At 45.1% G+C, this 16424-nt stretch overlaps 1 protein-coding gene across 6 annotated transcripts in view; it reads left to right on the top strand.

The window, feature by feature from the left end:
* The window catches only part of Frmd5 (FERM domain containing 5), a 323742-nt gene that overhangs the window by 300644 nt on the left and 6674 nt on the right, over positions 1 to 16424 (top strand). For 4 of the 6 annotated variants that reach the window (XR_007343912.1, XM_015480718.2, XM_015480720.2 and 1 more), the window contains exons 8-13: positions 5780 to 5868; positions 8958 to 9021; positions 9550 to 9641; positions 13216 to 13290; positions 13868 to 13936; positions 14948 to 15054. Coding sequence is in view for 5 of the 6 variants with exons in the window: in XM_015480718.2 (XP_015336204.1) it covers positions 5780 to 5868; positions 8958 to 9021; positions 9550 to 9641; positions 13216 to 13290; positions 13868 to 13936; positions 14948 to 15054 (496 nt within the window). In the remaining variant the exon portion in view is untranslated. The remainder of the gene's footprint in view (positions 1 to 5779; positions 5869 to 8957; positions 9022 to 9549; positions 9642 to 13215; positions 13291 to 13867; positions 13937 to 14947; positions 15055 to 16424) is intronic. The other 2 variants (XM_048793496.1, XM_015480721.2) reach the window with 1 other exon arrangement.

Below are 16424 nucleotides of genomic sequence, written 5' to 3' on the forward strand. Positions count from 1 at the left end.
CACAGTAGATGTTCAATAACTGTGCTCCCTGAGCTGCTGAGTCACTCCAGGACCTGAAATGACATAGCTGCTTAAAGATAGATATGGCTAAGTAGAAGGTGTGGGGATCATGTCTGAATTTGCGCCCAACATGCCTAATCCATTTGAGGCCACTCATGAAAGGGGTCCCTGAGCTGGGCTTACAGCACAGAGGTGGGCAGGCAGTGACCCCAAGCACAACAACTAACTAGAGGTGGGTGGGATTCTCCACTATTGTCCATAGGGTCTGGAAATCATGTAGAATGGCAGCCAGACTGGTTACCAGCCCAAATCCACATGCACCCAACAAATATGGGTCTCCTGGCTCAGCCTTGACTTTGATAAGTTTGTCCAACATTGGGCAGAGAGAGGCTGAAGAGGCTGCAGGGAGAACCCAGCATTCATACCCTTTGTGCACCCAATCCTATATATCCTATCATCTCACCTCCACAGCATCAATTCCTGGAAAGGAGGAGGGAGGAGGAGGGACCAAGGGAGGGAGGAAAAGAGCAGAATGTGGCACACCTTCCAACACAGGCCCAGTGAAGTCCTTTTGCATCATTTCTAATTTATTCCTCAGCCAGCTTTGGGGAAAAGGGGCTGGATGTTATACTCCTGGTTTTATAATCAAGAAGGCTGATGTTCTGTTGACATCAAGGTTCACCAGGCCCTGAGTAGCAGAGGAAGAATTCACACTCTGGTCACGTACGTACCCTATGTAAAACAGAAAACATGCCCCACACACTTACTTTGGGGAGGTGGGGGTGGTCATCTCATTGGACTTCCCTGTTCCTGGGTCCTTTGCCTCTGCTTACCGGGGGCTATGTCAGGTCTGCAGGCAGACCCCACACATGGTCTCTTGGCTCCTCTCATTAGGCTCTAGCCATGGTTTCCTCAGCCCTCCTGAGCAAGGAGAGCAGTTTGGGAGCCTTTACTCTTACCAGTAAGTAGAGTCACTTCAGTGATGTGCTACCAAGTACTTCCCTTAATGTCGCTACAAGGAGAGCTGAAACAAGCTGGTGCACTTGGTATAATAAATACTGATGATTTCTATTAACAGAGAGGCAATTACTGGGCCCGGGGAATCTGGGGCATGCAGCCCTAGGGAGGACAGAAGAAGAGGAATCATTTTGATAATTAAATGAAATCAGAACAACGCTTCAGCTGGGCTCTGTTTTCCTGGACAGATTAAGAAGCTGCTGTTTGTCCTGTACACACTGGTGGTTTCCTTCTGCTCAGAGTGTCCTTGTCTGGTCCTGGGACCAGAAGGAGGAGCCATAAACCCTGTCTAGGAGAGCCAGAGCATTCCATTAGCTAGCAGGTGTGCAGTAAGACCCAAACTCCAAACTTGTACAAGCCTGTCCCGAGCTTTCTGCCTCAACTTTCAGTTCCCCACTCCTGGCAGAAGCCCCCAGCTGCCCAAGCCCATTGTTGCACATGTTCCCTGTCCCTGATGCCTCTCCAGCCTTAACTACCTTCTTGTTCCATCCAAGCTGGCCCCAAGGTTAGTTGTTTTCCTTGAGTCTCCTGTAGCAGTTAGACTCATCACAGATACCCAGCCTCTGCCTGACCTTTTTATCATATATGTCTCAAAAGTGCCATTTATTGAAACTCTGCATGTGCTAGGTCCTTTCATACATTATCTCAACCTTTTTTCTTTTTTTAAACCAGGGATTGAACCCAGGGATGCTTAACTGCTAAGCCACATTCCCAGCCTGTTTTATTTTTATTTTGAAACAAGATCTCACTAAATTGCTGAGGCTGGCTTTGAACTTGCAATCCTCTTGCCTTAGCCTCCCAAGCCACTGGCATTATAACATCTTTACAACATCACTACCAAGAATATGTCCTTATTTTAAGATAAGAACTCTGAGCCTTTGAAGGTACAGATAATAAGGAATAAGAGGGGGATAAGAAGTTCCCTTTGAGGGACTAACTAACATGCTTAAAGTTACTGGTTAGGACAATACTGAGACTCAAACCCAGAGTTATCTGGTCTCAATGCAGTGCTTTTGCTGTTACTGTTCATGGTCTTCATTCTGCCAATATGGCATTTGTTTAGGCACCAAGCATGAGTCACCATCAATTCTGATAAGACACAGACCTATAAAGATTTCTAGAATCATGGGCTGGGGTTGTAGCTCAGTGGTAGAGGCTCTGGGTTCAGTTCTCAGTACCATGTAAAAATAATTTTTAAAAAAAATGATATTGTGTCTATAACTAAAAAAATTTTTTTTAAGATTTCTGTAATCATTATAAAAAATTTTAATGTAATTTTACCAGTTTATATCTGCTCTGTATAGACCAGGAGAAAATTAATTACAGCAGGATCTAGATTAGATAACAAAAATAAAATTGTACTGTTTCTCTGACCTTAAAATAGGATCATTACTTTCATCATCCAGCCCCCTGTCCCCCTCTCTAAATAAGAAACCCTTCCTCCATCTTGACAAGTTGCTCCTGACTTCAGAGGATGTGAGGTGACTTTCCCACCATGAGTGGGCCCCTCTTGGTTGTGCTGTGGACAGGGTGATAGATTTCACTTCTGAAATGATGAACTTGACTAAAGCCACTCAGATGGCAAGTTTCCACCAAGAATTCCATTTCTGAGCTGTCATAAAGTGCCACCAAGTCTCTTATAGGGTGCTACCACCTCCTCTTTCTTTCCATTCTAGTTTCTTGGAGCTAAGTTTAAGTATTTTGAAACTGTGATTTTTCATGACTGACTTATGGTCCCCCAACCATTAGCTCTTTCAGAAATGATTTATTAGTGTCTGGAAGAGCATGTGGAGTCATCTTTCCTATTGTTTTTCAAGAATAAGAGGCTTCATCCAAGACTGACTAAAGAAGGGACAGGATAACCCCAGGGACCCTACAACCAAGAGTGCCATGGTCCTGACTCTATCAGGAGACCCTCTTGGTTGGCTGTTGGCAGAAGGCTGCTTTGTATATAACTGCAGGTAGAACCTGTGGGGACTGGGCAGAGGAGGACCAATGTTCCTATTTCCAATATCCATCTGTGCTTTGATTTCCAAAATTCCTTTTCTGGTCATCTTGGTGACCCTTCATGGTGCTGAGTGGATGCAGGTCATGTTGGATGGTGTGTTCTACCCCAACTCGTGAATGATTAATGATGAGTACAACAAATTCATCCCTCTCCAAGAACACCACTGGCCACCTCCTAGCAGTGAGGCATTTGGGCCTCCATCCTAACATCAGAAGCTAGTGTTTCTATAGGTATTATCGTCCTCATTTTACAAATGAGGAAAACTGAGGTTTGGAGAAGTTAAGCAAGCTACAGAGCAAATAATAAGCAGAAAAAAATAATAACAATAAGCCGAGCTTGGGTCCTACACCAAGACTGAAGCTCTTTTCACAAGAAAGAAAATTTGAAACTATTTTTTTTTTAACCTCACAATAAGGTCTCTACCCTGGAGTCTCTAAGTTTTAGGACTTCCCTGAATCCTGCTTGCACAAGGAGTAGAAAGCCTGGCACCCACCTTCCATCTGAGGCAGGCTGCCTCCCAGGCATTCTCTTCAAAGAGGCCACTATGCTCTGGTCCATATCTCTGCCAAGTCAGCCAGGATAGCCCTGGTGCCTCCTGGCAGGAACAGTGTTTGTGTGCAGTGCCTGGTTCTCAGATATTAATAACCACCACCAAGCACTGATGACAGGAAGGAGGAAATCCAGCCCTGTGGCCATGCAGTGTTTCATTCCAGTTTTGTTTTGTTTTTTTACTTTTTTTTTTTAGTTGTAAATGGGCACAATACCTTATTTTATTTATTTATATGTGGTGCTGAGAATAGAACCCAGTGCTTCATGCATGCAAGACAAGCGCTCTACCACTGAACCACAATGGCAGCCCCATCATTCCAGTTATTTTTAAAAACTTTTTGCTATGCCCATGAGTTAAACGATACCACGCTTATAGCCAAGTGCCTGGATCTTGACCCAAAGAGAAGGACAATGATAACAACACATTAATCAGAAATGTTTGTGAAATGTATAATTAGTTTATTCTCTGGGCCCAGAGGCTCAAACCTGCATGACTCCAAGAGGCAAACCTGTGTTTTCCTTGTGGCAAGGCTCATCAGACCCTGCAGAGGCCCCTATGTTCATAGGGCTGATCAGGCTGAAAATCTATGCCAGGGTAGCAAACTCTGCAGGCGAAGGATCAGGAGAGCCAACCCTCAGGCTCATCTGGCCTAGCAGCCACAGCTTCCACTCACAAGCCTCCTGCCAGGTGTATGGACTCCATAGCATCACCTGAGCTGTGCCAGAAAATTCTTCTGGCATGTTTGGCCAGTTTCATTGCTTAGTTTTCTGGTCATCTCTGTCATCACCACACAGCCTGACAGTAGATTCTTACCTGAACTTTGTCACAAAAGAAGCCCCAAAACCTTTTTTCTGGGGGGGATGGGGGGTGCCAGGGATTGAACTCAGGAGCACTCAACCACTGAGCCACATCCCAGCCCTATTTTGTATTTTATTTAGAGACAGGGTCTAACTGAGTTGCTTAGCACCTCGCTTTTACTGAGGCTGGCTTTGAACTCACAATCCTCCTGCCTCAGCCTCCTGAGCCGCTGGGATTACAGGATTGTGCCACTTCACTCAGTGGCCTATAATCTTTCAGATAGCTCCTTCCTCATGGAGCTCATTTTTCCACTTCACGGAACCATGATCAACACCTTCTGCTACATCTTCTTCCCACTTGCTCAGCAGAAACCCAAGCCTGATATTTACAAACTGAGGCCCAGTGACCAGGAGAACCTGTCTGTTGGTTCAGGCCTCAGGGCTGGTGGCAACTGTTCTACTCAGCCAATTACTGCTTATCTTCAGCTAAACTTTCCTGAGGGAGCCCAGTGTCATAGGACCATCATGTTGATGATAACTGCTTCTCTTTAATAACAGCTTTTTGATATATAATTCATATAAGATCTACCCTTTTAAGTGTGTAGTTTAGTGGCTTTTAGTTATTCAGACTTAAGCAACCATCACCACTGTCTAATTTTAAAATATTTTCATGACCCCCACAACAAAGAAACCCCATACCCATCAGCCGGCACTGCCCTACTTCTTTCCCCAGCCCCTGGAAACCATTAATCTTCCTTTTGGCTCTATGGATTTGCCTATTCTGGACATTATATATAAATGGAATCATTCAACACTTGATCACTTCTTTCACTTGGCATGATGTTTGCAAGGTTCACCCATATTGTAGCATGCATTGGTTTTTCATTCCTTTCTACTATTGAATAATATTCCATGTATGATACTATGTCATTTGGTTATTCACCTATCAATTGGTGGACATTTTCCACTGCAAAATGGATTGGACTGTTACTGCTGGTTGGATGATAACGAATAGTGCTACTGTTAACATCCAGGTACAGTTTCTGTGTGGACATGTTTTCATTTCTCTCAGGCACGTACCAAGGAGTAGAATTGTTGGATCTTATGGTAACTCTGTGTTTAACAATTGTACACCCTTGCACAATCTCATCACCAATGCCTGGGGGTTCTCTTTGGTAGTTCATAACATTCTAAGTTGGTGCCTCCAGATAAGGGCAACAGGCTCAGTAAGCTGGTGAGTGGCAAAGCTGGGACTCTAACCATAGTCCAGTGATTCCAGATGCCCTGCTTCTTGCCTCTGCAACCTTCTGTGAGGTAGTAACCTTTCCTCCCTATGAAGAACTGTATTTCTCACTCTTTCACCTCTATGCCTGCGTCACCCCAATGAGAAGTCTTTCTATGTTGCAGGATGTGTCAGGAAATGCTGCATTTCTGGCCTTCACTCCTTTTGGGTTTGTTGTTCTTCAAGGAAACAAGAGGGTCCACTTCATTAAATGGTGAGTATCTTCATTTCCAAAACAGGCTCATTATATCTCACTAACCGGGGAGGGGCTGTGGTTCCCATGTCCTTTGTCTGTGATTGGGCAATTATGGTTCGGAGCCCTCTCCAAAGCCTTGTGTTGAGAATGGTAACTGATGAAGGTAGTGGTCTCTTCCTAGGGATCCTATTCTTCCACAGGGTTGTCCCTGAGAGCCAACAGCCTCTCCAGAGAGAGAAAGACTAAGAAGATTTAATTTCTGGGGAGGCCTGGGGCTGGAGTCAATATTAGGGAAGCAAAATTCCCAAGAGAATTGAGTCCTTGGTTCCATCACCTGCTAAGGACCATTGCCAACCCTATTAAGGCTGCTTGAGAGCATCTCCGTAGATGGCCCAACTCCCTTATCTACTCTACAACACAGACCATGACCCCTAGGGCAGATAAGTCATCCTGTTACTCTGCACAACCCCCTCTCAGACCAACCTCCTTTGTGGGCAACTGGTCTGCAAGAGCTTAGATGCTGCTTGCTCTCACTCCTATTCCCCTTTAGGCCTTAAGTGTCTTCCGCCTCCAGGAGTCATGTCCACACTGTCTTCCTTCCCCTACTCTCCACTCCCACTTCTAGCAGGCAAGAGCCTCTGCCACAGCTGCGGCTTCTTAGAACTACATTTCCTCCTGCCAGTTTTTGTTTTGTTTGGGCACTATTCGTTATGGCTGGGAAGACTCCAATTTGTTGATTGCCATTTGAATTATACTTGAGCCCCTTTGGATGGCTGGCCCCTGCAAACATTATCAGCCTCCCTAGGACATTTTGCATATTCTACTAAGTCCCTGTGATTTCTGTGCCTGCTTAGGTCTCAGCCTGCCATGACTAAGCTGGCCAGTTCCTCCAATGGACTTGGATAAATGGCTTCCCTGGTCCAGCAGAACTCAGTAGCAAAGCCTCTCCCTGTCTTCATCCCTTTACCTTCTCCAGAAGAGCATATGAAGGGTCTGAGTACAGAGCTGGTTTCCAATCAGCTTTCTTCTGGGGTGCTGTAGGTATCTGCCCTCCTTTGCCCTCTTTAGAACACCAGTCATTTTTTAACCCAGATTATTCTTGTGAATGATCTACAACAGTGCTAGAGAAACTGCTATTCAAACATGCAGACATGCCTGCTGCCTGGAGTTACCCAACATACCAGCTTCCTTGGCTTCCTCAAGTGGTCCTCATTGTGCTCTCTGGGTGTTGATGTGAGGATTTGAAATCTGCCCAACAAAATACTTTTCAGGAAAAAGACAATGAGCAGGATCACATTTCTCCTAGTGTACATCATTTGCTGCCTGGATATATCTGGGATATTCAATGTTCCTTAGACAATGACATTCTGACTAGGGTAGCTCATGAGGACCCTGTTAGAGGACACAATTAGCTAGGAACAAGTAAGAAGCACTCTCACAGATACTTATAGTCTCTAATTATCCCTTGCCCTCCAGAAGCCACACTGCTTCTCGATCGTTTTCTTCCTTTCATCTACCACTTCTTCAGGGAGTCTCTTCACCGTGTCTCAACTTTATTTTTTTTAAATTTTTTTTTAGTTGTAGATGGACACAATACCTTTATTTTACTTATTTTTATGTGGTTCGGGAATCGAACCCAGTGCCCCCATATGCTAGGCAAACGCTCTACCACTGAGCCACAGCCCCAGCCCCTCAACTTTATAATACAGATGTAAACCCAACCTCACCCTCAAAAGAAAACCCTTAACATTCTATCTTGCTTGATAGAGCCTAAATGATCTGTGTACTTGCCTGTATATTAACCACGGGATATGTAATGTAGTGTATCTGAGTATGTGAGATTGATGATTGACCGACTAAAAGGGAGAATAAAAGGGAATCAAACATGGAGGGAATGCTACATGACTGGTCCTAACTCAGAACTGCTGGTCAGAAGTTGTAGAGTATCATCCTGACCCAACCATGATTTCCAGGACCATAAAGAATAAGTGATTTATCTGTCCCCTGAAGTATGTCCAGCTATAAATTGGGTACATAGTGCTTACTACCCTTCTTCTACTTACTAGGATATTGAGGAGACCTCCCTAGAAATTACCAAGAGGAAGAAGCAAAGTTGAAGCAGATCTACACAATCAGACCTCCTTAGGGGTCTCAAATGGGCAGAAAAATAGGCACTCCAGAGAGGGGTAGAGGGCCTGTGGCTCATGAGGGTAGTTGTGCTGGGCAGATAGAAGTGAAGTGAGCAGCAACTGATGCCAAGGCCTAGTTCTCTGGCTCTCAGGGACATCCACCTAAGGCCCCAGTAATTTTTTCACTTTGTAAATGTAACCAAGGCTGAAAGCAGTGTGTGGAGATGAGGTCTAGGCCGTGCCATGTACAGTAACCATGTCACTTCTTCTGATTTGTGTCTGTCCTGCGGGTGACGTACCCCAGTATCCTGTTTGCCTCTTTTACTGCAGCCATTCACTGGGCTGGTGGCTTCAAGGATTTTTCTACAATAACCCCTAAGCCCCTTTCCTGGTCAGTACGCTGCATGACTGTTCCATGTAATCTGTTCTCTCTCTTTGGTATGTTGCCCCACCCCCTCCCTGAGATTGTTTGACATTTGTCTGCATTAAACTGCATTTTCCATCCAGTGGCACAGTCACCTGAAAGACTCAACTCCCTCAGAACCTGGTTGCATTGTATTTCATTATTTGCTGTATCTTGAACTTTGGCCTCATCAGCTACCTGTGGCATCTTACATTTGACAGTCCCATCCAGATAATGCACCTGTGTTATGAACCAAATCCTGAAATGACCCGGACACTCTACCTAGACTCACTTTCCATGCAAATGTTTCCCTTTTACAGCCACTGTTGATGAGCCCGAAATCCTCCTATCACCCTATTACTATAGTGTGATTGACCAGAAAACTGTGGATTGAACTGTTCCAACAACTGTTCTCTAAGGCCACTGCGCTGCTGTCTTGTTTCAGTTCTGATTTTGGCTAAAATTGTGTCTGTGCCTGGAGCCCCTTCCAGTTGGGGTGGGCTGTGCATCTACAAGACTTAGCTGTGAACCAGCAGCCCACATCAAGGTGACAAGTGCTCTTTTTGTGCTTCTAGGAATGAGGTGACCAAGCTGAAATTTGAAGGAAAGACTTTCTATTTATATGTAAGTCAGAAAGAGGTGAGTGCTGGCTTCCTTCTCTTCAGGGAGGGCTGGGGCACTGCGATGGCTCCTGAAGTCTAGAGCCAAGTCTATGGGGTCCAAGTAGAGCTAAGCCACTCACATGCTCAGCCAACATCAAGTCAAGACCTGGAGGTGAGGTATGAAGGGTAGGAAGCTTCTGGAGTACATACTTTCTCAGGTATGCTGATGACACCCAGAGTTTTCACCCAAGAGATCCCTTCCTCCAGGAAATGTAGTCAAAATGAGATTCTTTTTCCATATACGGAAATTCCAGATGCAAATGCCACTTCTCACCAATGGCTCTCCTGGATCAACTTGTGACAGCTGAGACTTATACTGATTGGACTTGCCAGGTGTTAGGTGATGCACTGAATTTGAGCTCTGCCCCAGTGGGTCCTCTGGATCTTCTCTTCCAGCTAGCCAGCTGCTGGGGGCTTCCAGCAGCACAAGAGTTAGTTTCCCGGCTACTTCACCCTTCATTTCTTCATCCATACTCAGTCATTTCTATGTGAAATTTTTTTGCAGGAAAAGAAAATTATTCTCACTTATTTTGCTCCAACTCCAGAAGCCTGCAAGCACCTCTGGAAATGTGGAATTGAGAATCAAGCCTTCTACAAGTGAGTAGACACATGATGGGGACCATCTTTATCAGAGGCAAAGTCACAAAGGTTGCTTTTTAAGAAAAGATGGGCATGTGAACCTTGAGAAACCTTGAGACAGGAGACTTGGAGACATGAGATGACAAGGCTGGCTTCCTAGTAAAACTCAGACCCCTTTCTGGGTCTTTCCCCCCACCCCCATGTACACAGCCAAAGACAGGGAATGTTTCTGCTAAGTAGCCCAAGGGTCTGCCTTGAGGTGTCTGTCCTTGGACAGCCCCCAGGATGGAGTAATGACCTTTTGGGGTAGACAAAGGGTGTTTAATTTGAATCATGCTGTCCTTGTTGAATCATTCAGAGCCCTGGAAGGCCTGGAGCACAACAGTTTGATAAAAGATCAGGTACAACCCAAAGCATACCCGAGCCCCACTCTTTGGAGAAATTCTGAGGTCTGTCTCTTGGTGGGTTGCCCACTGCTGAGCTGGGATCGATGCCAGCCCCTCCTGTTGTGTTACTACCAAAGGTGTAAGCCAACAACAGACCAAGTACCCAGGAGCCTCGGGTGGGGTCGCTGGAGGGGCAAAGGCTTAACCACTATTGGGAAGCCAGGTTTAGGCCAAAGGTGAATTGTGCTTACTAAATAATTTTGTAAAGTATGAGTTATTTGTGTTCACTTTTCTTTGATAAAGAAAGTGGCAGGAGCTGGGCATGTCAGCACACAGCTGAGAGGCTAAGCAGGAGGATCACAAGTTCAAGGCCAGCATGAGCAACTTAGTGAGACTCTGTCTCAAAATTTTAAAAATTTTATTTTTTTTTTTTTTCAGTTTTAGATGGACACAATACCTTTATTTTGTTTGTTTATTTGTTTTTATGTGGTGCTGAGAATCGAACCCAGTGCCTCACATGTGCGCTAGGTGAGCGCTGTGCTGCTGAGCCACAACCCCAGTCCCTCAAAATTAAAAATTTTTAAAAAGTGCTAGGAAATATAGCTTAGTGGTAGTGTACTCCTGGGTTCAGTTCCCAGTACTGAAAAAAAAGTAGCAAGCTGGTGATGTAGCTCACTAGTAGAATGCTTACCTGGTATGTATAAGGCCCTGTGTTCAATTCCAAGCAACCATAATTAAAAAAAAAATTTTTTTTTAAGAAGTTTTTTTAAATTTTTATAAGAAGATTATAAAAGCATTAGGAAGCCACAGGCAGTGGCATATGCCTGTGATCCTAGCTACATGGGAAGATTGCAAGTTTAAAGCCAGGTTGGCTAACTTAGTGAAACCCTGTCTCAAAAAAATAAAATAAAACGGTCTGGGGTTGTAGCTCAGTGATAGAGCACCCCTGAGTTCAATCTCCTGTGCCAGAGAGAAATAAAGAAAGAAATTTGTGCTTTAATAAGATGTGTCTTGATTAGGACAAGGCAAGACAGTTGGTATATTCTACCTGGGGTCAGCCTTGCTATCATCAAATGTCCCTAAAGGATCCTGGAGAAACCCGACTTGCCGGGGGGCTGACTGGGCACCATCCCCCTCCCCAGTGAGCAGACTCTGTTACCTGCTGCTGTTCTGGGGCCACAGCTCCAGAGGCTGCTTGTTTCTTGGGCAGGCTTTCTGAACTGCTAAATAATACTATGCATTTGATACCAGCACCAGGATGAACTGAATAGGCAGTCTGAATTCTAACCTGAGGGGATGTCTTTCATCTCATGAAGAGGACACTCAGGAGAGACTTTAGCATGGCCAAATTCTTCTCCTGCTCAGTCCCTGCTTTCCATGGAAAGCCAAGGAAACATTTTTTCTTTTGCCACCACCTTCCCTTTGCCTTTGACAGAGCTCAGCTTTGGTCAGTTACATGAACATGGAGAGAAGCAACTCAAGATGCAAACTTTTGTTTGTGGGACTGAGAAGCAACACAGGAAGGATGGGGTTCCCTGAGTCTCCCCAACAAAGAGAGGAAAGCCAGAGATGGCTCTGCACTGAGCTTTCATTGCCCTGGGGATGATACATTTGGAAGCATTCTCTCTCTCTCTGCTAAATGGTCTAACACAAACAGAAGGAATCTCTTTGTCTCTTGTTTTCTCCAGCACTTGTTCTTAAAGCTTTGTTTTCCACCGCCCATAACAGAAGTTTGCTTCTAAACCTGTAACAAAATTCAGTTTCTGAGTTTTTCCACTGCACCAACACTAGAAACTGAGGTCATTTTTCAGTTTTCCATTGCCTCCTTAATGTCCTAATTGTTAAAAGCCTCCAGCCTGGATCAGATCCCAGTTACATCAAGTCTTTGGTAGCAACCAATCATTTCAGCCCATTTTCAGCATCTCTGACACACAGGTCCCCATCCTGCCTATGGCCTAGTGCCTTGAAGATAGCTGGGGCAGACTCAAGAACATGTTGAGGCAGGAGGGCAAGTAGGCTGAATCCTCACAGAGCCCTGAGATGGGGTGGTGGGGGTGGTGTCTTCCAGGAACTGTTCATGGATTGTGGAGACAGTTCCTTAAATACTCAATGCCCATCATGGCAGAGACGTCAGAGCCAGATGGACTCCCAGCTGGATTAGTACTATAGGCACCCTGGGAGGGTTTTACGGCAGTCAGGTCTTGGAGACCCCCCTGGGCAGTTCTGTCCAGGCCTCCATTTCTAAGGGTGAAAGAACTAATGGGATCAGCAAGGCCACCAGGAGGATGTTTTCCAGTGCCCATGGCCTTCCCAGATCTCCACATTAGCTCTCTGTAGTTTCAAAAGTGATGTCAAATAGGTAATCTGGGGAAAACAGGATGGCTCCAAATTCAAATAAATGATGGAATTTTTATTGAAATTATGCTGGTTTCCTCACTGCAGGACGTCTCTGAATTTTTATTATGAGAATGCATGTTAGGACTCCCCAGCAGGAAAATGGAACAGAAAGGGCAGCCCCTACCCTCTTTTCCACCCACAATTACCCAGAGAAGGACACAAAGCATCAAATACTGGAGATAGAAGGGACTTCTGAGGTCAAGTAGTCCCAATTCCATCATTTCATAGAGAAGAAGACTGAGGCTGGGTGTGGTGGTGCAAATAATTCAAGCAGAAAGCTGAGGCAGGAGGATTATAAGTTCAAAGATTGTCTGGGAAATTTAGCAAGACCCTGTCTCAAAAATGAAATTTAAGAAGGGTTGGATATGTAGCTCAATAGAAGGGTGCTTTCCTAACATGCATGGTTCAATCCCCAGTACTGCAAAATATAAAAAAATAAAAAGACTGGTCTGAGGTCACACTGCCAATAAAGGCATGGCTGAGATTAGAAGGATGGTATTCTTCTTTTCACCAGACCATTATCCCTAACATTGTTTCCTCGGTTCCCTTGGTCAATTCTATAAACCTTCTCAGGGACCTTCACTCTCCTGACATTAAAATAGGCTTCCATGTGACTGCCAGGCTCTGAGACAGAAGGGCACCTGGCTGTGAGCACAGCCTCCAGTCCTGAGACAAGCGTGGGCTACCCAGGGCTTTTTCTTGAATCAAGTTTCCTCACATGGCCTTTGGAAGGAGCTGGGAATGTACAGCCTTGGCCTGTGTGAGGCAGGTTTAGGCCATTGGTCACACTGAACTTTGCCTTGCTACAGGCTGGAGAAATCAAGCCAAGTCCGCACAGTGTCCAGCAGCAATTTATTCTTTAAAGGGAGCCGGTTCCGATACAGGTAAATAGTGACAGTAAGTAACCATTATGAATCTATTTTCAGACCCTTCTCTGGCGGACAGTCACTCAGTGGGCCTTATCCTTGAGAACAAAGAAAGTGAGGAACTCTCAGCACAGCCTGAGGTTTCCATCCAATTCTCCTGTCTTCTAACCCTTTTACTATTTCTTTCCTTCCCTGCAGCTGTTTGTAGGGTTTTAAATGTGTCTCTTCTTCCCTTACAACAGCAGCCCAATAAGAACTGAAACAGTGATTCCTAATGTCTCACTGTCTATAAAGAGTTTTTTTGTTTAGTTTTGGTAACGTTACTGGAAATGCTGGGCAATGAGAAATCATTCCTCAATGATAATGGAAGACCTCAGAGAGTCCAGAGATGGAGAAAACTCTCTTAAGATAGGATGTCATGACACTTTAGAACTCCACCCCAACAAGCAAGCCTTTCTCAGTGACCAAAGGATTGGGGAAAGGGTAGGCCAAAGAGGCCATTTTCTTATTCAGCCAAAGTACATGAGATCTTAGAATAACAGTCCTAGAACACAATCTCACTTCTTTCTGTTTGTTTTTATACTACTACTTACAGTGGCCGAGTTGCAAAGGAAGTAATGGAATCGAGTGCCAAGATCAAACGAGAGCCACCGGAAATACACAGGTAGGTTGCCAGGAGCTCCCCCCAAACCATTCCAACTCAGATCCCAGAATCTCAAAAGACCTAGTAGTTTGAGTTCAGTGAAGCTCCTGGTCACAGTGGCCACCAAAAGAGGCAGGAGAGTAGGGCAGAAGGGTGAAGAAATTTGTCCCAGCTGGAGGAATGAGAAGTCTTTAACCCATGATAAAAAACAAGAGCGGGCCAGGCTACTTGCGAATAATATGCAGACCTAGGTGCTACCTCCCTGTGATTCTCTTCTCTTCTCCCAAATCTTGATATTGATCACAGACCAAGGAGGATATGACAAAGCAGCAATATTTCATTGGTTCTGGAATCCATCCGTTACAGGAAGCCAGAGATAGCCTCACAGCCCTGCCACTCTGGGTCTAAAATAGTTTCAGGATACATGCCTCATGTATATCCATAATTCATGCATTTCCAGTAGCCTATCTCCTAGAAATGGGTAAGACCCAGAAAGAATGTGATTAGCCTAGAACACTAGGATCTGGGGCCAGCCTTTGCCTCTGGGAATGGGAACACTGCTGCCTGCCCCTCCACATACAGCCCCCATGCAGCAGCCTCTGGGGGAAGTCAGGGGAGGCTACCAGTGTTGGTCTTCAGGTACATTCTCAGGAGTACTGCTCATCCTGGGGCTCTATTCCCTGACAGTCCAGTCCAGGACCACTCCTGCCCCATTAAAGAAAGGTTTAGGTGAGTCTGGGGTATAAGGAGGTGGTAGAGTTTGAAGCAGAGTCTCTTATTGGGATCCAAGGGCCAAGAGCAAAGAGAAGGTACTAAAGATTTTTTTTTTTTTTTTTAAGGATCCAGGGGCTCAGGATGTGGCTCAGTGCTTACCTGCCATGTGTGAGACCCTGGGTTTGATTCCCAGCATTACATAAAAAAAAATAAAAAATAAAAAGAACCCAAACCTAATACAGGCAAGCATTCTAGTAGCTCACACCTACATCTGTCTGTTCACTGAGTGAAAAGGTTTCTCTTTTCCTTTTACCTCAGAGCAGGGATGGTTCCCAGCCGGAGCTGTCCTTCTATAACCCATGGCCCACGGCTGAGCAGTGTCCCCAGGACCCGCAGAAGAGCTGTTCACATCTCCATCATGGAAGGTGAGCCTGAGCTCCTGGAGATGATATTGAGTCCCTCCGTGTTGTGACTTGGCCAAGTTCAGGGCCCTTGAAAAAGAAGCTAATTTGCATTTGAGACAACAGTAGGTTTCGTGGAAGAAAGAGCCCAGCAGCAGGTTATAAGTTGTTACCCAGAGGATGGGAACACCAGCTGGATACAGGATAAGGGGGCGTCTTACCAGGCCTGTGTACTATGATCCAGGATGGGGTGTAGATCTGAGTGGATGGGGTTAACCCTTTGGGAGATTTGTATGTGGAGTTTGCCAGGTGCCATGCAGTTCTGAGAATGGCTTTGTCAAGAGGCCTTCCCTTCATTTCCTAGATCTGACCAGTCTCCACAGCTTGTATTATTAGGATGAATGAGACAGTTAACCAAGAAATAAAAACTTGGTTCTTCCAATAGCTGCCACCACCTTATCTTTCAGTTATAGAAATCTGTGCTATTGCTATGTGAACTTACTGCTGTCTCAGGAAGTCAGTATGCTCTACCTCTCTCCTCCCTCCCTTTGGGGGAGGTGAGAAGAGAAATTCTGTGTATCTGCTGAACTAGGCACCCTGGTATCTGAGGCCAACCTCTGTTCTGTTCTCTAGGTAGTCACTTCAGTTAGGAGATGTCCTCAGAATATTGCCCTCTAGCTGTTGCCATGGACCTGGCTCATTATTCACAGGCTGGATGTAAAATTTGACTATCATTCTCAAAGATGATGTTTTATAAAACCTCAGAGGATGGCAAACAGCAAGACTGCTTCAAACCTCTCTGTCCTGGAATTATGGAGTAGAAGTTGGAGAGGGAAGGCCTATGCCCTTTCTGTGGGAATGTTGCTTGTTACTGAAATGAAAAACTGCTCAGGTTAGGAAAGTGTTGCTCTGCTAGTCCCCTGGGAGGATCTCTAGTTCGTATTTAGTTTTTTAGGATGTGTCATAAGATCACCTAAGTATGAATCACCTGCCTGTGGTATGTAACTCCATCCCAGAAGCTGAGAAACCTGGCTAGATGACCACCATCAAGTTAATTATTTGTATATTAATTACAATTATCTTAGTTGTGCTATTTATAAAACATGGACATCTTCCTTGCCTGTCCCTTGGGTGGCAAAGGAATTGATATATACAAAGTACTTTTAAGAGTACTGTAAAGCACTTCCTAAGTAAGGCAGGCAGCAAGCACAGTGCCAAGCCCTAAGCAGGAATCAACATGGAGGTTTGAACAGAAGCTCAGCGATGCACTTTCTGGGGCAAGTGGCTTCTTAGCCTGTCACCCACACTGTGGAATGGAGCAGGGTGTGGGAGAATGCCTTGTGAACTGCCAAGCATGTTGTGGAGTTATGGAGATGTGACCAACATCAACATAG

The sequence above is a fragment of the Marmota marmota genome, unplaced genomic scaffold, assembly GCF_001458135.2.
Source record: "Marmota marmota marmota unplaced genomic scaffold, marMar, whole genome shotgun sequence".
Taxonomy (NCBI): Eukaryota; Metazoa; Chordata; class Mammalia; order Rodentia; family Sciuridae; genus Marmota; species Marmota marmota.